We start from the raw sequence: 23,763 nt of genomic DNA, 5'->3' as shown, positions 1-23,763 counted from the left end.
CTAAAAGAGTATAGTGTCTGGAATCAAGGGAAAGAGAACAAATGAGTAAGAAGTGGTCAAGTGGTGCAGAATGTGAGAGAGAATTCAAGGAAAATAAAGGCAGAAGATGGTCCATTGGAGTTGGCGGCAAAGGGTATTGTTCCTCACTGTGGGACCAGTTTCAGTAGACTCCATATTGTGGAGGGTCAAGAAGTGAAGGAACTAGAGACAGACTGTCTCAACTCCTGGAAAGGGCACAGATGTCTTCTGGTTAGACTATGTGTTCTGAGTTTTGGTTTCAAAATATGGTCACTACATTTCTGGACAGCCCAAGAATCCCAAGAAGTAAATGACTTATAGAGAGGCAGGAGAGAGTAGAGATTCTAGGGGTTCTGTCTTCGTTTAAGATTGTGAGCAATAAAGTCTGAAAAAAATCATCCCTGACTCTTGGATTTTTTAAAGTTAGAAATGAATTTCCTACGATGGGAAGGGAGGAAGAGCTCTTTATTGATTACCTATCATTTTATCGTGCTCAGGCTCGATATTTAATCTTCATAGCAGCCTATAAGGTGAGAAAATTAGCCCTAAGTACAGAAAAGTAAACTAGACTTGGGGAGGTTTAGTGTACCTGACCACCCAGCTGCAACATGGTGAAGTCACTGTGTGGTTGTTGAAACTGTATTTTTTTCATCATATGCAGCAGGGACCAGGGCAGCAGGAATTCCTCCCTCTGAGAGAAGATATATGAGCCCAGAGTTTGTGAGAGGGAGGGAGAACCACCCACTTGAAACAGCTAACATGTGATCCCCGAGCTGGAAGAGGGCAGACCGCCATTTGAGAAGGAATTGGTAAAAAATACAAAATGAAACAAAGTCAGAATCAAAAAAGGCATCATGTAAGGTTAAAATTATGTGAATAATGATGTGCATTTGTTATTATAATGTTTTCCAAGTGCATTTCATTTTGAATGATATACTCAGATAGCGTGCATGGTAAGGTATAATTGAAAAAACATGCAGGAGAATGGCTGCATTCAAAGAATAAACATACAGCTGTGAGGAGGTTAGGAGTCAAAGGGGTAAGCGTATGCCCCATCCCCCAGGGATCTCATTAGTGCATGAGTGACCATATATGTAAGAGGCTAAACGAATCTCAGTGTTTGCAAAGACCCACGGTAAATGAGACAATGACGAATCAATAGTAATTAGGCCTATAGATTCTTATTGACCCAGATGTCTGAAACCAAATGCCCTGCCCTGAGATTCCTTGAGAGGCAAATGAAAAGATTTATAGACATGTGCTTTAAAAAAAAAAAAAAATCCCTTTAAGTGCAGTGATGGTATTCTGAAGTGGGGTATTGCTAGAATCGGTGCAGACTCTTGATTCCTGGCTCGGGAGGACGTTCTCATGGCTTTTGTTGTCACTGTGGTTCCTGTTGGACCATGAGCAGAGGGAGCTGGGCAATAGACAAGCAGAATGTGATCAGATTCTCCCCAGGTGCAAGGCTCTGGCCCTGCCTTCCATGGAGGCCTCCGGGACCCTTTCCTCACACTGTCCTGGAATCATGCGAAAACAGAGTTTGAATGTGGGCTTCAATGAGTTATCTCTGACCTGGGCTACAGAAAGCACATGGCATCAGAATCACGCAGAGGAGGGTTTATTTAAATTCGGCCTTGCTCTCCTGTCTTCACTTCTTTGAGCGTCCTTCTGGAAAGGGGTGTTACCGGTACTGGGCTCCTGAGCCTGGGGTTGAAGGCCTGTGTGCTGTCAGGCAGGTGGTGGAGCTGATGATGCTGTGGTGCGTAAGCCTTTTTCCAACAGTGTCATTATCCTCCTAGGAGGATCCAAGGCAGAAGATGTTTACAGGTGGAAATGAGGTGTCACAGCGAGAAGCAAAGAGATTGCCTCCACCCAGCATACCTTGCACACACAGGCAGGCATGCTCACACACACACTTGCACTCACTCCTGAGCTTACAGAGACCTGCTTTGTTTTGCTATCTTTTCTCTCGGAGTTCCACGTGAAATTTTTATTTAAGAAAAGAATTTGAAAACCACCATTCTACTTGTTTGTTTCTTCCTTTAAGCTTAATTTAGGAGACTTTTGGGAACTTCTTGGGCTCCATGGGAACATTCACAGTGTCACAAAACAAACTAGAAGTCTCTGAGCTGCACTCCTAAAGCATTTTTAAAATGCAAATAATATCATGTTGGGTATCTCAGATACTAACCTCCCTTGGACATTGATTTCCTATACTTTTTCTCCAGCCATTATTCAAGCCATGCTTTTAACCTTTAAAGCTATCTTTCCACGGTCACCAGTGAGAAGCGGCTTGGATGCCACCCTCTGATAAACCCACTTTCCTCTAGAATCATTGGTTCGAGACTTGGAGAAGGAAGCACGTTTAAAGAGGGGAAGGGTGACCCACTTCAATCTTGGTGCCATGCAGTAAGATTTAGCTCACTAAGATAGGTATTATGATGCCCATTTTATGTATGGGATAACTGAAGTTCAGAGAGGGTGACTCACTGGCCCGTGTCACCCAGCTAGGATGGGTGGAACCCAGATTTGAGCCCAGGACTACCTTGGCTCCCAGTCCGCTCATCTCTGTCTCCCTCTCACGCAAACATGTGAAGACTGAGAGGTGGTGTGACTCCCTCATTCTGCACCCAAGGAACCTGAGCCTTAGAAAGGAGAAAGAATAAACGCCATGCCATTTGGTGCATTTGGGTTGGAAATCAAGTCTCCTAATTCCTGATCTAATTGCACTTCTCTGTCCTGTCACTTTCTTTAGCCAACTCCCATCCTGAGTCCCGGAACTTGCCTTTATATTTGTCACCTCATCATTATTGTTACAGTTAGGAATACTGATTTTAAAAAATCCTTCACATATGTACAGTATTGTACAGTTTGCAAAATACACTATCTTCACATACAGAGTCTCCTTTGATCTTCACAATAACCCTATGAGGTAAGTTGGACAGGAATTATAATATCTGTTTTTACAGATGCTAAGAAAGTGGTTCAGAACGTTTGAATAACTTTCTCATGATTACACACCTACTGGGGGTAAAGCCCCTCCCGGACCTGGTGCTCTGATTCCAAGCCTTTCCACTTTGCACCAGGACATGCTACCTGTTCTTGGTGATGGCCCAGTATGATCAGAGAGAGCAGTATGCTGGTTCCTGTGGGCTTGGGTAGTTTCTCTGCTGAAGGTTTGGGACCCCGCTTTCTTTCTGGATCTGATATGGAAGTACAAATCGTTTCTTTCTGCAGAACAGTTTGCTTCCCAATCCTACCCCCCCTTTTAAAAACAAAATCAACTTCTCTTCCAGATGCCAGAGTGTATATGCATATTTGAACAGTCACCTGGATCTGATTAAGAAGGCTCAGCCTGTGGGTTTTCTCACTGTTGATTTACATGTTTGGCCAGATTTCCATGGCAACCGGTCTCCCTTAGCAGATCTGACACTGAAGGGCATGGTAAGTAACAGCCAGTCCTTGCACTAAGGTGAAGGCAGGCCAAAGGGCTACAAAGTTTGGAAGAAGCAAAGTGAGGAGAAAGGAAAAGAGGAAAAATAAACAGGACAGGCCAAGGGCGCACAGGCTTTTTGCAGATGCATCACTGTTTCGAAGGCTCTTGCAGCTCCCCAGGATGAGCTGCTGAAAGTTCTCATTGTTTCTGAGCCAACCTTGAAAGCGTTAAAAGCATTATTTCTTATATTTAGCTACTGCTGCCTCTTTGTCCTGTGGAGTGGCTGGAAGTCGTGAGCCCCTGCCTGTGTGATTTTTTTATTTACATCACTCTGCAGAGTCATGTTTCCCCCCCCCGCCCCCCATAGGCCACCCGGTAAATAAGTGGTAAATATTACCACCCATGGTCTTGATTGCCACAACCACATGTCTGTTCAGGCTCTGAGTCAGAGCTGTTCAGAGTGCATGTTAACATTATTAGGATTTCAGATTCAACTTGGCTAAAAGTAAAATAAAATTCATAACTTGGATAAATGGAGCTGCTGGTGACCTTTGGGGTCACGGGTGGTGCAGAAGATTCTGGGCCCTCCTGGAGGGGCCAGGATGAACTTAGGGCAGCGTTTGTAGCCCCCCTAAGCTAAGATAGGGCACCCTGGTGGCCAGGCGAGATTAGGTGGCCAAAAGTAGGATAGCCATTGAGAATCGTATTTGAGGTTTGAGGAAGCATGTTCAAGCTGGAGAAATAGAACTAAGCTTCAGAGGCCAGAAGGGACCGCAAATAAGAAAATAAGCCAGGAATTCAGAATCCAGGAAGATGTCAAAAAGTTGAGAAGCAGAGTGTGCGGTGAACGGAGGCAGGGAGTTCAGAGTGGAGGCCGTGAGCAGCGCAGGGTTTACACGGCGTGACGGTGGTGCAGGCTGCTAGCTTAAAGAGCTTCAAGACTCGAACTTCTATGGTTTTGTGATTCATTTTATTGAGATTGTTTTCAGTGTTTTTATGATGCCAACAGGAAGACCTGATCTTTATTTTCATTACCTAGTTGACATAATCAACTTCTGCTAATAAAAAGGAATCACGGGGAAAGAAAAGAAAATTGGACATAGCATAAGTTATGTCTGTCTGGAGCCCATGAAGCGTGCCCACACAACAGATAATGAGCTTGGCCTCCTTACTTGGCCTGTGGAAGCAGAAGAGGAATGTCGGGAGAGGGCCACGTGGCCACAGGCTGCGGCCAGAACGCTGTACTTGCAGATAACTGACTCTCTGGGTACAAACAGAGGTTGGGGAAGAGCACATTGTGTATGGATACAAAAGTGAGTGTCTTAATTGAAAACAAATATCTGAAACCAAATATAATGGACCTTTAAAACGTTAAAGATGTTAAGAAGCATGGCCAGTTCATAAAATGACCCCAGAACAAAGCATGGCTATGTAGTGAAATGATCGTGGGTCTGGAGTCCATGGACTTGGACCTGGAGTCCTTCCCTGAGGCCCTCTCTTGCCAACTTCTGTCATTCCCAGTGTGGCAGGACCCATGGCTTCCAGTGGTTTTTGTCTGTTTCTTAAAACCAAGCCTGACATCCGAAGACTTAAGAGTTACCATCATAAGGATATTCTTATAAAGGTAACCCAAATCCAGAATGTAATCCCCAAGGAGTCAGTGGAAGGTTTTGAAGAATGCCTGCCTCATTATAATGAGTACAGCTAAGTACATACTCACCAAAGAAGACTACTTGTATGGGGATGTCTCCCAGTTGTATCAGGAAATCCTAGTATGTTTACTTTTTTAAAAAAATTTTATTGTTGGGGCGCCTGGGTGGCTCAGCCGTTAAGCGTCTGCCTTTGGCTCAGGTCGTGATCTCAGGGTCCTGGGATCGAGCCCCGCATCAGGCTCCCTGCTCGGTGGGAAGCCTGCTTCTCCCTCTCCCACTCCCCCTGCTTGTGTTCCCTCTCTCGCTGTGTCTCTGTCTGTCAAATAAATAAATAAAATCTTTAAAAAAAATAAAAAAATTTTATTGTTTTATATTTTTTATTTTTATTTTTTTAAGATTATTTATTTATTTAAAGAGAGAGCACAAGCAGGGGGGAGCGGCAGGCAGATGGAGAGGCAGAGGGAGAAGCAGGCTCTCCACCGAGCAAGGAGTCTGATGCAGGTCTTGATCCCAGGACCGTGGAATCATTACCTGAGCCAAAGGCAGACACCTAACCAACTAAGCCACCCAGGTGCCCCCCCAAAAAGTTGTATTGTTTTATAAGCAAACCTCATATATCGCATGGTATTTCTGAGCATTGACTTCCCTTTGTAACTGCTTGGATTGGGTTTACATTGGAATAGCTGCCACTCTGTGAGCTTACATCACCACACTGGAAGGAGAAGGTGACCTCGATAAGGAAGGAAATTCTGGGCTAAAAATTTCTCCCAATATTTCTCTTCCTCAGTTAGTTTTACTTTTTTTTTTTAAAGATTTTATTTAGTTATTTGACAGAGAAACACAGCGAGAGAGGGAACACAAGGAGGGGGAATGGGAGAGGGAGAAGCAGGCTTCCCGCGGAGCAGGGAGCCCGATGTGGGGCTCAATCCCAGGACCCTGGGATCATGACCTGAGCCGGAGGCAGACGCTTAGCGACTGAGCCACTCAGGCTCCCCTCCCTCAGTTAGTTTCAGACAACATCAAACTAATCACCCTGAAATCTCTATTGTCCTGTTCTCCTTTGTCAGAACCTGTAATGACTACTGTCTCCAGCCCCCATTCAGTAAATACTTATTTGGTACCTAGACCCCAGAACAAAGCATGGCTATGTAGACACAGTAAGGTACAACAAAGCCGATGTTCCTGGAGCCTGATTCAAGGGAGGAGAGGGATAAAATGTACATAGCAAGTAGAATTGTCAGGATATTCCTAGTAGGGAAAGAAACATATATGATTTCTTCTTTTGGTTCCTGAAACATTTCTCTGATTATATACTACGTAGTTAATATGTACTTAATTGATAGTCAGCATGGAGATAAGAAAGAAATCATGTATTGCTTTAAAAACATACATATGAACAATTTGCTAATATGAGATGGATTAGTTGCTACTCTTACTATCCATATAAGTATTTAATATCAATATTAATGCAGCCATCCTCTACTTCATTTGAAAATGTGAAGATGCAAAAAAAAAAAAAAAAAAAGCATAAACTCATGCTGACTTTGAAAATTCACATCACATGTCATTCAACTAGCGACACTAGAATTGACAGTCTCAGAATCTGGGAAGATTTTCCAGAATCTAAAAGACTAACTGGAACTTGTTGGTTAAATCTATGACATATGAACAAAGTGAACCTCCAGCCTTGCAGGAGCTCGGACCTCTCCATCTTCTGCTCCTTAGCTGAATGGTACAAGTTCCCTTTAAGCCTCAGAACAGGGCATTCCTCCCCCTTCTCTGCTGCCAATGGTTTTAGGGTGTTTTGGTTTTCTGGAAGCAGCCAGTGAGTTTAACTTTCCAGAACTCTCCCACAACCCAGACCTTATCGTCCCTTTTAGTTCAATCCATCAGAAAACTGCCAACCAGGAAGCCAACTGGGCACGAAGTCCGATTTGGAATGATGGGTGATGCCCTGCATTCTAAGGATCCTGAGTAACACTTTGTTACTGGGACATAGATAGGAGTTTGGAGGAAGGGTGTAGGTTTGCATGTCTGCTGTCTGTTCTAGGGTTAGAAAGCTGGACCGTGGTAAGGCCGCCAAAGCTACTCAAAACAAAAACTGCTGGACTCTGGGAACTGGCAACTAGCTATAGATCTGAAGAGGCAAATCCATGTTGCAGTGAGTGGGGCTGAGAGTAAATCATGTGTACGGTCTGCTGCGAAACACTGAATATGTATAGCTCTCTAGTTAAAATGAATAAAAAAATAAGAAAGTGAGTCTAGGGGCGCCTGGGTGGCTCAGTCATTAAGCGTCTGCCTTCAGCTCAGGTCATGATCTCAGGGTCCTGGGATGGAGCCCCACATCGGGCTCCCTGCTCCGCGGGAAGCCTGCTTCTCCCTCTCCCACTCCTGCTTGTTCCCTCTCTTGCTGTCTCTCTCTCTCTCTGTCAATTAAATAAACAAATAAAATCTTTAAAAAAAAAAAAGAAAGTGAGTCTATTAGGAAAAACATGTTGCATGCAAAGCAAAAGGAGTACCATTGGAACACTTAGGGAAAGGCCTCAAAGAATTATATACTATTCAAAGCAAAAGGAAATATTAAAACCTCTTTGGCATATTCAGTAGGATTTTTTTTAAGGGCACATCTCTATGAAATAGGGCAGAAACTTAGTGGGAAAAAATGAGCTCAGATGGAAAAGCAGTGGAATGAGAAGAAAAAGGAAATGATAAAGACAATTAAAAACACAGGAGCAGAATTAAAACGTGCATTGAAGACAATGAAAAATAATTTTTACGGAAGAAAATAAGATCAGAGCTGCCATATGACATAGCCTGTGTTTTACATTTATTAGGAAAACATTTTGAGGGTAGAGGCTACCTATGGCATGTTTGCTTTTAAATTTTCAACAGTGTTTAGGTCAAAGACGGGCATCGAATAAGGCCCTATGGCTAAGTGATTATTTCAGTCTTCACTTGCCAAGGGAGGAATAAACGGTGACCTACCCAAGGTCACCATGACAAGAAATGGGGAGCTTAAATAAAAACATGAATCCTGACTTCCAGCATGCACATCCCCACAAGGCTGCCTTAACTCACACCTCTGGATCTTGCTCGATGTGCTGAGGACTCTAAGAAAGGAGTCCTACCAACCATCCTGTGCATGATTTAATACCAAACCACACTTCTCAGCCTAGTCCTCGGTTTCCTGCTGCGAAAACCAGCCTTCTCACTCCTTCTCCCATGTTCGTCCCTACCCTGGGCCTTGGATTTAAGCTCTGACCTCTCTCTCCTCAGTCATGGTTCTCATTTCCTTCACACCCTCCCTGACTCAGATTCCAGGAGCAATCACCACTCCTGGTTTGACCTGGCTCTAAACCCTTCTGCTTCAGGTGCCTTCCCTCGGAAGTAGGAACAGGGTATGACCCAGGACTCCTGCCATTATGCATGAGAGCATCATTTTCTTCTGTTCTGGTAACAGTTGGCTCCCTGTCATGTGCCTCGCTGCTTCATTTTTCCTTTGGTGATGCAGTACTGACCCGTGACACTGGGCAAGAAAGAGGTGGAAGTTAGGGGGTGGGCAACTTACTAGTGTGCCTGGACCAAGTAGCCGCCTATGCAAATATTTCTCCTTTCCGCTTGATACATTAGGGTACAGGACCAACATGTGGATTCCTTGCAGGGTCATTGTCAGAATCAAATGGGGAGACTGTCACATCATGGACAGACAGCAACAGCAAATACTTTTGAATCTGTAGCTTCTGCTTAGTGGCCCTTATTTGCACTTTAGAAGATGACTAGCAGGCTTCTAAGTGTGGCCTTGGAATGCTGAGCGGCCAGTGATGAGCCATCCACCTTAGCCCGAGGACCAGCTGGACTCACCAGCCATGGAGGTCATCCGCCGCGAACAGCCAGCTGGTGTAGCTCAGCAATCACCTGGTCCATCATAGACCACATCTCACACAGGTACAGAGATTAGTCTTTCTCTGTATGTAAGTCCTTGGCCCTCAAGTCCCTCAACACAGCAGGAAACCCACATTTGATATACAAAACAGCTAGTGCGGTAGGAATTTTGAAAGAGTCCTTGCCTCCTTGTGTATATGACCGGTTTCCATTCTCAAATTAATACTACTTCTTTGTCTTGGGGTGTGTGTGTGTTTATTTTCCTGAAATATCCAAGAAGTAAATTAATCAAATTTAATCGCAGGTGCAAGGCACCTCAGGCGTATCAGGCCATGAAAACACCCTATTCACCAGTGGTTGAAACGTGTTTTTTCTGCTTCATTTTGCAAGTACAGCCCTACCCAGAAGAGAAAGTTATTTTCTGGCTCTTTGAAGAGCTGTGATTTCTAACATAAGGCCATATGCTGCTCAAACTGCTGGAGAGGTTGAGTGCTGCTCCAAGGGCTCTTCAAAGCAAGCACAGAGCAAGTGTGCATATGAAAAACTAGGAGGGAGTCAGGAAAGAAGCATGGCAAGATCTTAGCCCGTTCCCAGAGGACTGAACCCCAGCTAGAGATGGGCAATACTAAACAGAGTCAGATGTGGATAGAGTCAGCAACTCAGATGAGTGTTTGCAAGAGCTCAGTAGAAGCCAGAGGTTGTATCCCAGTGGCTTCCTCTGATGGGGAGATGGATGACATAGCTGGAAGCTCATGAGCTAATTCAAGCAGCTTTGGACTGATCTATTTATCAGGCTTGCAAAGACATGGACTCTTTGACATGAGTTTGTTGATGATTTCGTTACAATGTAATGCTGTTTCATCTCACCATTTTTTACATATTTTTGCCTATGACAAATTGAGTCCTATAACAAAGCTTGATATCCTAAGTATCATTTAGCTGGGTTTCCCATAATGTGTTTTCTTATTGAAGCAACTAATTTAGCAGCTGGTATTTTGTTTGTAATAGGGATCATTTTGTTTTGTTTTGTTTTGTTTTTTTTCTGGAAGTGCAGTGTATCAGGCCCCATGATAGATGCTTTACATACATCATTACCAACTCTTAGAGGAACCCTGCCTGACAATGTTGTTGCCCCATTTAAAAGTGTGAAGAAACTAAGGCTCAGAGAGTCAAAGTTATTTGCCCAGAGCAGCAGAAAAAACATTAGAACCTAGTCAGTTCAAACTGAGGTCATTGACATCCTTTGGGGGGAAAAAAAATTTAAGCAAAAAAAAACTAGGTTTTTGTGTTTTCATATTTTCCCCTCATTTTAGTGACTTTTTAAAATTATGTCAGATTCAGATACTGTTTTCTTAGTGCTTTCTATCTTCCCTAAATATACCAAACAAGTAAAACCCAAGGGAGGCAGGCAGTGGCAATATAATTATAGACAGGTGTCCTTCCCAAGGTAGTATGGCATGGTAAAAGACTGAGGGATGAATCAGGTAGAAATCTGCTGGGAGGTCCCAACAGATAAATAATGGGAAAGCTCTAAGGCCAGGGGACCAAAGATGGGATTCAAGTTTGTGTAAATCAAGACAGGTTGGATGACACCAACTAGGGGCCGGGACAGTTGACCAGAACAGCTTTGGCATACTGGAGCACTGAGTACATTAAAATGACTTAGATTTAGAGCATCAGAAGGGGAACAAAGATGTGAAGTGCCTGTTCCATCTGGGGAATAGCAAATGACTAGCGTGTTGTGTACAGTTTGCCAATAGAATAAGGTTGCGAGGGAGAATGTCAGTCTGGTCATTATGAGATTATTGATTGTTGCTGCTTTAATAAATTATCACAAACTTAGAGACTTAAATTTATCATCTCACAGTTCTGTAGGTCAGAAGCCCTGGCTGGCTCAGCTGGTTTCTCTGCTCCAGTTTTCATAAGACCAGAACCAAGGGCTCTTATCTGGAGACTTTGGGAATAATCTACCAAATTCATCCAAATTGTTGGCCAAGTTGAGCTCCTTGCAGTTGTAGGACTGAGGTTACAATTCCCCGCTGACTGTCAGCTGGGGGTCCTCAGCTTCTGGAGGCCACCTGTATGCATTTCATGACTCATTGCCCCCTTCTTCCATCTTCAAAGCCCCCAGTGGCAGATCATGTCCATCTCATGCTTTGAATCTCTCTGGTTTCCATTTCTGCCTCATTCCTCCTGCCTTTTACTGGATCACTTGATTGACTCTTCTGCCTTCCTCTTCAGCTCCTAAGGGCTCATGTGTTTACATTGGGTTTCTACTGGATAATCCAGGATAATCTCTGTATTTTAAGGTCACCTGGCTAGGAACTAGCTCCCTCTGCAAAGTCCCTTTACAGCAGTGCCTCGATTGGTGGTTGATTGAGTAACCGGGGGACCCAAATCTTGGGGGAACATCTTTAGAGTTCCACTCACCACACTGTGTTAACACATTGATCTGCCTTTCCCAAATCTGGGTGAATTTTAGGCAATGCCAAGTGGCAGCCTCGATTCCTGGTAGTTACTGAAACCTAAGGGAGATTTTTTTCCCTTTGTCTTCCAGGCTGCTGATCATTTCAGACCTGTTCTTCAATCTCTGTTCTCTCTCCAGAGGTTTCCTGTCAATTTTTCTCTGATCCTTCTCATTTCCTTGCTGTCTGTCCATGAGCTCTACCTGTATTATTGACTGAACAAACAGCATTTTGCTGTGCCTTTGTGTTCTGAAAAGCTTTCAACCAATTCCCCTGAGCCTTGGATACCCCACCAAGCTCTTATGACCCTAGAAAATCTCAGGACTGGGGATCCTGTTTTCTTGTCTTTTGTAATCTTTAGAGACCCCTTGAGAATTTATTTCTAAGCTTTTTTTTTCTTACTAACAAATATAACTAATTCCTTTAACAACTAAGAAGGAAAAAAAATTAGCTAACTAAATTACTACTACATTTTTTAAGTAATTTCAACTATTTTAGGACCTACCAACCCATAATTCACAATGCCAAGGTTAAGGACAATTATTTCCACGGTTTATTGCGCATTAGGACTTGCTGAAATGCAAATTGCTGGGCCCACACCAAAGAGTCAATAAATCTGGAGTTGGAGCTCAGAAAATCTTCATTCAGCTAGGATCCTGGGAAAGGGCTAGAAGCATGCCCAAGCTCTCACAGCTACTAAGTGGCAGCAAGATTTAAGGTGAAGTCCAGGGTGAAATTCATCTGTCCTTCCTATTTACAGAGTGAATGGAAGCGTGTAGGTTGATAAGGACTAAGGCTTCTCTAAGGAGTCCTTGCAAGTGTGTCCCCCATCATCCTATCCCTGGGCACTGATCAGGGGCATACTGCTTCTCCAAACTCTTGATGTTCTTATCTTTAATATTATGATCCTGATGCTGATCGTCAACATGCCTTTTGCCCTATCTTCCCCATGCCGTATATGCACTAGTCTTCAGTGCCCCTCATTAATACCCTGGGGGTACCCATACCATGTTGAAGGAGATGCTTTATTGCCACATTCCAATTAATAAATGGAATTGAACCCTTCATGCATTTAAGAGAAAGAGAATGCACATTTATTAAGAGGGAAAGAAAATCAACATTAATTGCCACCTACGCTCACAGAGTTGGCACTATAAGGGTTTAGCTCTTGTAGACTCAGTCTAGCTTCCTGAAAAAGTAAGACACTTTGCAAATGATATTTAATCTTCACAAAAGTGCCTTGAGGCATCATTATCCCTATTTCATAAATGAAAAAAAAAATTGAGGCTCAGAAAGGTCACAAAACTCACACCATTGTGCAGCCAGTTGGGAGAATGTCAAGATCTGAACCTTGGTGTCTGCATAGCTTGTCATCTTTCCATTCCCCCACACATCTCTTCCAAGCTCAAAAATCCCAAGATTTACGTATTTTATAACCATTATCTAGGATGTTGGCGTCATCAATCGTAGTTTGCATTTCTTTGGCCACCATATAGATCACATGTCTCTAAATATTATAAGTGTTTTCTCTTGCAGTTCTCCTCATTACACAATAGCAAAATAAATAAAATATGCCTACCAGCACAACTCTCCCATGGGGCTTCCCCACACATTTCACTGTCTTACCCAAACATTCAAAATAGGCATGCACATCTTCTATAAACACACTGCTTCCATTTATGCTTTCTTCCCACTTCCTCTTATGGATGGAACCATCCAGCCTTCAGACGGGGTATCTGCTCATCTGTCACATCCTGGCTTTCTCCCTGGTTACAAAGCTGCACGTCCCCCAGCACATCCCTGGCATTCCCGGGGTGCTGCTGTCACTTCCCTGACAAGATGGCTCCCCAAAGGGTCTCTGTAGCCTCCTGAGTGGTCCACATGGCAGGCACTCCTTAGAAAGTTCTTATCTTGGGCCGACAGCCATTTGACTTTTGCCAAGGCAGGGCTGAGGTCCCTAGTATTGGAGAGAAAGCTCAGATGGAATTAACGATTACCTGCCCTTCCAGAGTCTCCACCTGCATATCAGATGAGATATCAAGCAAGAGGGCCCCGAACCATAGTAACTTTAGAGAGAAATGTCTTTCACTGGGTCACATTTCAACTCCATGGCCCTGGTGTTTATGGTGAGGAGATGTTAGAGGTGGCTATGGGAGGGCTGTGCTTACTTATTGCCTTTTATTGCTGAGTACCTTCTTCCCTAGAATAACATTTTCTTCCATGAAGGCGAGGTATGTTCTATTTATCAGAAAAAGAAAAGTGATGTCACCCATCCTATGTCCCTTTTGCTGGAGCTACTAGCAAGCTCAGGAGTTAAATTTAGTGCTCATTTACATGATCTCATTCTCAATTTCTGGCGAAAAGTAACTATCTTCTCTTTTCTCCTCTGTGATTTTTGAGCTCTAGAGGCACTAGACATTTAGAGAAGGGGCGATGATTTTTTTTTTGCTTGAATACCAATACTTTGGGGAAGTTCTCATGAATGAAGAAAATGGGGATGAAGAAAATGAAATCTGGTGATACTGTACCCCTTCTGCCTTATGGGTTCTTACGAATCAAGGAGGATATCTTTATCCTCCTTTATCAATGTTACTTGATCAATATTATACACAGCACTGGGGTTCCTAGTCAATTAATCTCATACACAAAGTCAAATTTCTTCCCCATTCCATCACAGTTTACCCAGATCTGGTCTTCAGGACCCACCTATAGGAGATGTGAGTCTGCTAAGCAGACACATATGCAGTCCAAAAAGGATCATGGCTTGATTCACATCGCAGGCATGACCAGAGAGGAGCCAGAGGTAGCCTGCCTCCCTCACTGGCTCTGGATGAGAGGTCTAGGCCTGGGCCCACTTAGCTTTCCTAGTAGATAAGCAGCAGAGATGCTATTGAGGCCAGGCCAGTACAGAAGAGAGAGACCATTCATGATGAGTGATCTTTATCCAGGACCATTGCATGCCATGGAGCTGGTTGATCACACATTCGCATGAAGGGACATACAACAGGGCTGGGATCCTGTCCACTCTGCTTCTTTTCATAGTTCATTCTCCCAGATGGGATGCCTTCTGCATTAGTCTGCCTGGAGGGAGAACTTTTATCTAATTCACACAAAGGTTCCATATGAGCTACAGGGACACTCCTTTTACCCCAATCCCGTATAAGCCACTGTGATGAGGAAAGCTAAGTGTAGAGAGGAGGGGGCATGGAAAGCCTGGAATAAGCAACTAGAAGTAATCTTCCAGTGTTCTCTCTTGGGGCATGGAGCAAATGACCCTCCACTCTGCAAATATATGAAGAGCCAAGGTGGTACACATGATCGTCCCATAATCGTGGAATTAGACACAAAAGGCTAGGATGTTAGGAAAGACAGTGGTATACAAAAGGAAAAAAGACCATTGTCACTAATTCACACATTCAACAGATAGTTACTTCATGTCTACTGTGTGCCAGATACAGTGCTAGGCATCGCAGATGATGCGTGAGTATCCCAGGTAGTCTGTCGGAACAGCTAGGGTCCGGTTTCCATCCTCTGTGTTCCCTGGGGCACGTTATTTCCTTACGCATGTTATGAAGTGAACTTCTATAATGTCAACAGTGTTCATGTTCTCCCTTCCTTCCAGCATTTTTACTGTATGTTGAGGTCTCTGGGGAACTTAACAAAGGATGTTCCTTCACAGAGTTATTGGCTTGGGAGGATGCCTACCCAGAATTCCCCTCTGGTCTCTCACTCAGACCTTCCGTGTTCCTGTGTGTTAAAATCAAAGGCGTAGTTCTCATCTGGTTACCCAATTATTTGCCAAGAGAAATTATCAGCAGGTAGCTCTACCGAATTCAGGAGTCCCTGCATGAACAGACTTCCATGAGTAATCAGAATGATTGCAGCAAAGGATACTAAGTGAGGAAGGGTTTGTACAGATGCTGGAGAAGTAAGCAGGGGTAAGCCTGGGAGGAAGTACCTAAAACAGCATGGGCATTTATGTCTCGAGATGAAGGCAACAGGGAATTTTTAACAGAGTAACACGATCAGATTTGCCTGTGAGAACAATTACTAGCTCCATTGTGGAGAGGAACACCGTTAGAAAAGGGGCCCTTTCAGCACACACGAAGGAATAATGGTGGCCTGGATTGAGGAAGTGAGTGAGAGCACGAAGAGAAGGAATGGATTCACAAAAGATTTGGGGGAGCAAATGGGCAAAACTTGGAGACTGCATAAATATGGGAAGAAGGGAAAAGTCGGGGAAGAGTGCTGACATGTCTCTGGTCTGGGCCATGGAATGGTGTCTGTGCCCAGCAGTAGGTCAACACTGGCCCCTTCATTGTGGCTCGGGGTGCGGTCTGGAAAGGGTAATTAAATGGGACTGGAGAGATGAAGGAAAGAGACCTGGGTAGACCACTCAGCTCCCCCTCTTTGAATGCAGGCTGCCTGTCGCCACCTCATTACACTCAGGATCATACCCACTGTAGGCCCTGAGTAAGCATGGGTTATGTTAATTAATTTTGTAATGTGAAAATACAAAGTGAGCTCTGGTATCGATGCCCATGAAATTCCTAGTAGGCTTGAAGAACCCAGCAGTTCTTCGCCGTCTAGAAGTGTCCCAAGAGAAGACGTTCGTAAATGGGAGATGTGAAGGAGGGACTGTGAACAGGTCTTGAAGGCATCCAAATCCAGCATCCTGTTCAGTTCTGGAATCTCTCAGAAACTGACACACTCCATAGAAGCATGTGGTTCCGATTGACTTTAATGGGATCCCCTTGCAAACCACAGATTGTAAATTATCCCTTAGTAGGTATAACATTTATAGGAGACATATTATTTTACCCTGAATCCCCCCTGGATGCTGTTACACTGAATTCTGACAACGGCAGAACTCGGAGTAAGATCATCTTTTACTAGAAGCCACTGCTCCATGTCGATCTCTGTAAGCCAAAGAAAATGGGTGTTTGTCCTAAAAGAACATTTTCTTTAAAGGGGAAGAAAGACATTTAATTCCATGCTAAGGAATATCAAACACGATCTCAGTAAAGTATTTGTTTTGTTTTGTTAATACAAGGCAGGGCACTTTCTCTTGGAGAAGAAATGATCGTTTTTCCCAGGTCTGGAGATTAAACAATTTGGTAATCATTTCACGTTCAGCTCACAAAAAGGGGATTTGCATATGAACTTGTTTGGGCAAGAAAACACATCTGAACGTGTTTCATGGGAACTATCTATCCGTGGCAGCTCCTTTTGGCCATCTCTTTCTTTTCTTTTCTTCATCCCTACAGGTCACCGGGTTGAAGCTGTCTCAGGACCTCGATGATCTTGCCATTCTGTACCTGGCCACAGTTCAAGCCATTGCTGTAAGACACTTTAATGCCATTTTTAAAGAGACTTAGGGCTATCAATAAACCTTAGGCCGCATGCTCCTCCAAGATACATCATGTGCTTGTGTGACAGAGATTGTTAATTAAAAAGGAGCTTGCCAAAAAGAGATGTGTGTCTTTTCGGAAGGAAATCTTGATGAGGGTCTTCACCTGCTTTACTAATCACCTCACATCGCTGAAAGCTGAAAGGAGTTCGAGTCTTTGAACATCATACTTGTCATTTATTTAATTTGTCTTCCAAGTTCAATTAAGTAGAAGCAGATGCCATTTATGCTTGCATTAAGAAAGGCAATGTTAAGAACGCGCAAACTTATAAAACACACGATATTGTTCACTTCGCAAAAGGATTCATTATAGGGTTCCTTTAAATAGTAAGCATCCTTAGTGTTTGTTTTTAGATAATTAGCTGCTTCAGTGAGAGGTTTGGATGGTTAGGGAGAGAAGGAGGGGAGAATTTAACGCATTAGGAAGTCCTACACTGAAGATCAATCCAAAATGAAAACAAAATCCTAGAAGCGTAAACATCTCAATCTAAGGAATCTTACTCTCCTGAGGTGATCCAAAAATGGGGTACATGCACAGAAGACTGTATGTGTGCATATGTTAGGAAGTACATTTTGGAGGAATGGGTCGTGGCTTTCCAGGTTTCAGAGCTGGGAGGAATCCCAAAATTACAATTAATTAAGTGAGGCTTAGTCACTCTGGTAAGAGAACGTGGACCAACAGAAAGGAAAAATCAGTTCACTGAATTCTGATTCAAATTTATTTTTCAGAGACACACAGAAAGTTTTTTTGTTAATGTTATGTGGACATATTTATATGCCATTCAGTTATTTTGTTTCTTTATATACCACTTCCTTCAAAGCCTTATTCCTTCAAATAATGGAACTACATACATTTTTCCCATACATCCGTATCACTAACAGAAGTGATTTTCTTATGTTCACATTTGTCCAGGTACTGTGTAGATGGGATAAGAGAGCAGAGCTTCCCAACCACGAAGGGAGCATACAATCTTATGTGGAATAGGCCAACTTGAGGAGATGAAACAGTCCTTGCAGTTTATATACCAGTTTGACTGTATCTTCCTGAAGCAACTGTCATTGATTTAATAGCTTGGCCAGTTCAGTGAAATCAATCAGCCGGCACTATTTATGGGAACTTGGTCAAAACCAGATAATTCTGGCATCTATCAGATGGAGGGAGTGAAGAGTAAAATGAATATGGAGGAGATTAATGTGCATCAGTAGTAAAGACAATTATTTAGTCATCCTGTTTTATGGTAATAATGATGATAATGATAAATAATATAGTTTTGGGGTATTATGTGCCAGGCACTGTGCTAAATATTTACAAGTGTGGTAGGTGTTAGCATCCCCATTCCACACATTAAAAACCTACGCCTTAGCGAGGTTCATTAACGTGCCCAATTTCCTATAGCTAGTAAGTGGCAGAGCTGGGATGGGAAGCCATGGCTTTCTGAAATAAAGTAGGTATATGAAGTATTGAGAAACTTTCATTTTCTGGTAGTCAGTGCTATTGTATGAAAAGTCTTAGAGTGGAATGAAATGACTGCATGGAAATGGAAAATCAGAGCTGTGTGATGCTCATCCTCTGAGTACACGCTAAGAGGCAGACCAAGGGGCACCGTCCCATGATGATAAGGACTGTCCCCTTTCACTGACGCCCAGCTGCTGTACCAGGCACCAGAGTACCTACCCACAGTGGTAGGTGGGATTGTCCTCATCTTCCAGACAGAGGGAAAACCACCTTGCCGGGTCAGATAGCGGGCGCATGGTGGAGTCGGAACGTGAGCCTGTCCGAGAACCACCTGTCTCACTCCCATTCTTCTGCTCTTTCCCCTCTACCAACCTGCATTTTTCTTTGAAATGTTTGTAAAAGCTACACGGACAAAATCAGCTTTCAGGCATTTCCAAGACCAGTTTTTCTTGTACACATCTTAGCCAACGTTGTTATTTTGGCCGGGATTGCCTCTCAGAGGCCCCCTTCCTGGTAAGAACACGGCAGCAAAAGTCCAAGAATATATAAATGAGGTTAAACAGGACGCGAGCTGGGTGGAGCCAGCTCCATTTTCCCAAAAAACACACACTCGGAAAATCAATCTTGTATTTAAGGGGTCGTACGTGTATGAATAGCTATCATATTTATTCTGTCTGTGGTCTTAATGACCTTTATAATACCACGAAGGGAAGGAAATTTAAGACCGATCATTTGATAAGGCTTTATTGTGGGGCCAGTTGAATTGTGAGGGGTTCAAACCGTTTTTGCAAAGGTACGAGGCTGTGCTGATCTTTCAAGCAAAAATGTGCATTTTAATGAAGTAGTCTGATCACAGATATTTTCCCATGATGATCAACTTGAAAAAAAAAAATTTTTTTTTTTGTTTCACTGGCTCTGAATATTGCCCTAGCATCTACTTGCTGTGAATAGGTTAAAGTTAAACAAATTGCTCTCTATAGTGATATCTGTGGTTGGTATTTTGTAGGAATAGAATGAAAGAGATATTGTAATGAAGTTAACTTGGGACTGTGCGAAAACTCTCCATGAAGTAAAATTCTCTCTTGATCACACTTAATTGAAAGACTTGTCAAACAACCAGTTTATCCATAGCCTGTTCATCTATAGCTTTCCTTTCAGAATAGACCCTTAAAAAGTACTATTTGCATTTGAAGTCTCTCGATTTGCATTTGGTTCTGTACATTCCCAGTGGAATAGCCTAATTTTAATTTAAATTTCTCTGTGAAAACATTTTTTCCAGAAAGGTGAGCACAAAATCATTTTAGCACAAAGCCCTGTGGCAGGGCATTTAAGGAGGGTGGAACGTTTCAGAGTGGAGCCTGGGACACCCGAAGGGAAGGCCCTGTTGCTAGCTGCCAGTCTGAGTGGGAAATTCCAGCCAACAATGCCACACGGGGGAGTCGCAGGCTGTCACAGCCCCTCCCAAGGGAGTGCCTCTTGTTCTGATCCTTTTTTGCCTTTTCCCAAGGGAATGTGCTTTGTGTTACCCTCCGCTCTGGCCTGCTAATCACGTGAGCCACAGGTCTGTGGTTTTGGAAGTATCAGAAATACCAACTTTGCATGGTATTTCCATGCATATGGGGGTAGGGGTGCAGCTATCCTCTCCCAAGGCAGACCCTACTGCCTCAGGCAAATCCCATAACTCCTACATGGGGAAAACAAGGTGCAATTTTTGAGTTTGTCCTAAGATTAGCGAGGATAGCGCAGTGCATAGCAGAGTGCCTAGACTACAGCTAGTAACCAGAATAGCACTCATTTCCACACCCCTTCCATGTACTCGGCACTCCTGTGTGTCTTGTACATACACTGTCTCCAGCAACAGCCGTGCAAGGCAGATACTAATATTTCGCCAAATGTAAGACCACATTAAAATTGTTTCTGCATGTTAACATTTCTGACAATTCATAGAGTTCTCAAACCCATGAATATGATATTACTATTACTTTTTTAAAAAATGAGGATTGAGTCTTAGAAAGGTTGGATACAGGTTGGATTCCCAGAAGTACGTGAAATGTCTTAATGCCATCCTAGGTTTCTTGAATTCAAAAGCCAGGCTCTTGGCTACTACGGACTGCTGCCCCTCGAGCTGACTAGGCTGTCCTGCAATCCACAGACACCGAATGATCCATGGTAGACGTAAGGGCATCTGTAGGCCTCCCGAAATCATTTATAGTGCTATTTTGTAAGTGACTTTCTTCTGGAAAGGTCAGTAGGTTTTATCATATTCTCAAGAGGGTTCATGACCCCCCAAAAGCTTATGAAAGAACATCTGGGGGTAATCAGCCACATGCAATAAGCAGGATCTGGCCTTATACGGTACAACATGTTTTAATTTTTTTTAACACACTACATCTGTGGATTATTTTTGGAGGCCCAAGTTTTACCTAATCCATATTCTTACCAGATTCGCTAATAGCTGAAGGCCTTTGGGCTGGAACTGCTGTGCTTTTGCTCCCGAACTGCCCCCCCCATGTCTCATAATTTCCTCCACAGCATTCAGGATTTCATGACCCATGGTCCCCAGAACACCTTCTAGCCACTCCCTCTCCCAGAGGCACCCTCAGGCACGGGGGAGACAGCCCTCCAAGCTGCCTGGTCAAAAGAGGCTTCACTTGCCCTACATCTTACCCCCTGGGGACAGTGGTCAGGGGGACATCCTGACCACTTCCCAAATCCTCTTCCTTCACTTTGGTTAAGCCTCTGATACAGCCTATCCTCATGCTAAACTACCTCCTTCCCCTTCTCTGCACACTTGGGTACCACCTTCCCAGCAACACCGTCACACTGTCACTAAATCCATGACATTGACTCGAATCCTCTCTCCAGCCCCAACCCAGCCTTCTTGGTGGCTGCCCCATCTGTGGCCTCCAGATCCTTGACCTTCTCCTCCCTCTGCTTCATCAACTCACCCCCTTGTCCACACCTGGCTCTGTGTCATCCCTCAGAATTAATCACTCTCTAAACATCTCAAGGGCTCTGTCTCCACGAAAAAAAAAAACACACAAAAAAACAGGTCTCTCTCATTTCTCTCCAGAGCCCCTTTCTCAACCATTGCCATGTGGCTGCCTCCTAAAGTCATGTCACCGTTCATCTTTTTGGTTTTAATCCTTGACCCCAAGTAAATTAGACTCGTGAGCTTCTCGTTTTTGAACTTGCAAATAAACTAGGATTTTTAGCTGTTTGCATATCCTAGTTAAACCTAAAGAATTATACATTAACATTCACCCCGGCGACCCTACAGTGGTGTCATTTTCTCAGGCATCCATGATTTTTACTGAGTTGAGTAAATTGAGCAAGTCAAGGATGAGTATAGCACATTTTAGGGAGTTCCTAGCACACGAGGGCTGAAATGAAAATATGGCAGAACACTGAGCAAGCCAAAGGGTGTGATTTCCACGTCATCCCAGACCACGAAGGACTGACTAGAATGGGCTCTGGCTCCCGAAGCATCCCTGAAGAACCACCACCTGGTTCCAGGTGATAATAAAGGTCAGGTTAGCCCTTTGTCAGTCTGAAGTCTTACTCTCACTTCATGTGATTAGAGTTCTCTTCCCGTTTCTGCTGCTGATGTTATTGGGTGCCCTTTTCCAAAGAACAAACCTCTTTAGTTCCTATCTCCGGAATGAAGACTGACTCAGAGACCCCCCTCCCCGCCGACCACTTCCTCCATCCCCGGTCCCTGATGGAGGATCAGGCCCACAGTGGGCACTCGGCAAATATTTGCTTCGGTGAACTCTGTTAATATGAACTGTGTGAACATTGTCAGTTGTTTTTGTCAATGTTGTGTAACTACTGATGGAAGCAAATGGTAGAGTAATTAAGAGGGTTTGGGAGTCAGACAGGCCCAGGTTGGAATTCCTGCTCTGTGACTTCATTAACAGTGATCAGAGGCAACCTGATCTCTCGGAGCTTCAGCTCTCCGAGACTGGGTGTGCGAAGCTCTCAGTGTGGTGTCGGGGGCTGGGCAAACACTTAGTAAATGTTCCAGAGCTTTTTCCTTGTGCTGCTATACTGATGCTTTCTTCCGCTTTTCCCTTTCAGTTTGGCACCCGCCTCATTATAGAGGTCATGGAGGCAGCCGGGCACTCTATCAGCACGCTTTTCCTGTGCGGAGGCCTGAGCAAGAATCCCCTTTTTGTGCAGATGCATGCGGACATTACAGGTGAGTCTGAGGAGGAAGAGAATAGGTCGTTTGGGGCCTGGCAGTAAATGTGCCTGGCTGACAGCTGGACACGGTTGGAAATAGCAGAGTGTAGGGGTATGTGCCAGATTATTTTGAATCTTTAGGTTAAAATGTATGTTTTTTTCCTTATGATAACTGTGAAGTATTTGTAGTCATGTTGGAGAAAGTGACTTCTCTGTGAATCCAACTATTGAATGATCCTGAGAAATGAGATGAGAAAGGTCAGCAAGGGCTAGGTCGTAACTTAAGTATTTATGGAACCGTCTGAGCACCTCTTCTAATGCACGCTCGTGGGGAATATTGAAGAGACAGAGATGAGTAAGACAGGACTCCTGCCCCCAAAGATCTCAAAGTCTATTGACAAGGACAAACAGATGTGCAAATGTAGTGTGGCAAGAGCTCAGAGTAAGAAATGCACGGAGTTTTATGGAAACATAGTGGGGTACCTCCACCCTGGTTTGGACCTGCGACAGGGCAGGGCAAGTGGTCTGGAGGAAAGGACAAGGAAGCTGTCTTGAAGAAAGAAGTCAGAGTCCAACTGCTGTGGGAACAGGGGTCTGGCTGCAGATGGGAATTTGAGCCCTGAGATCCCAAGATCCTGTGATTCTTTCATAGCTCCTGACACAGAGAGAGAAAATCCAGAGTCGTGGGCTGATCCCTTTGTGATATGAGCACAGCAGAGCAGGATCCCTGGTGCAGATCCCTGGGCCTTAAGAAGGGGACCCCATTGGCCAGAGGCTTGCTGGTATTACAGAGCCGAGCCTGGACTTCCGTTCCTCTGGAACTCGTGGCCTCATGTCTCTTGCTCCTTTCTCCCCCGGTGTCTCCTGGAGCCTGGCATCCTCCCCACCCCACCCCGGGACCCACCCACCATGGCCAGGCACCAGAGTGGGACAAGGGAAAGGAAACAAGGGAATGGACCCTGCCCACAGCCCCAGCTTAAACATGACATGAGCCCATCCTTCAATGGCGTCCCTTCATCATGGTCTCTTGCTGTCTCCCATCCTGTGGATTCCTTCCTCTGACAGCTGGGTGAGTCTTGATGCTGCCTCATCATATCACCTGTGCCCCCTCACACCCTGCAGATCCCTGCAGAGGAGAGCTATACCAAATGTCAGGCGCATAGTTAACCCTTGCACTTTGTGAGATCCAACTAATTAAATTACTTAGCCCCATTTTAGATAGAGGTAAGTAGACTGAGGCACAAGCCAGAGGACAGTAC

The 23,763-nt window shown here is 44.1% G+C and overlaps 1 protein-coding gene across 15 annotated transcripts in view; it reads left to right on the top strand.

Moving 5' to 3' along the window:
• The window catches only part of FGGY (FGGY carbohydrate kinase domain containing), a 427,695-nt gene that overhangs the window by 283,739 nt on the left and 120,193 nt on the right, over positions 1–23,763 (top strand). For 14 of the 15 annotated variants that reach the window (XR_004302223.1, XM_032427727.1, XM_032427768.1 and 11 more), the window contains 3 exons: positions 3,315–3,462; positions 16,721–16,795; positions 22,400–22,520. Coding sequence is in view for 14 of the 15 variants with exons in the window: in XM_032427727.1 (XP_032283618.1) it covers positions 3,315–3,462; positions 16,721–16,795; positions 22,400–22,520 (344 nt within the window). In the remaining variant the exon portion in view is untranslated. The remainder of the gene's footprint in view (positions 1–3,314; positions 3,463–16,720; positions 16,796–22,399; positions 22,521–23,763) is intronic. The other variant, XM_032427751.1, reaches the window with a different exon arrangement.

Source organism: Phoca vitulina, unplaced genomic scaffold (assembly GCF_004348235.1).
Source record: "Phoca vitulina isolate PV1807 unplaced genomic scaffold, GSC_HSeal_1.0 scaffold2, whole genome shotgun sequence".
In the NCBI taxonomy this organism is placed as follows: Eukaryota; Metazoa; Chordata; class Mammalia; order Carnivora; family Phocidae; genus Phoca; species Phoca vitulina.
The sequence above is the reverse complement of the archived record's forward strand: the minus strand, read 5'-3'. Positions and strand labels throughout refer to the sequence as shown.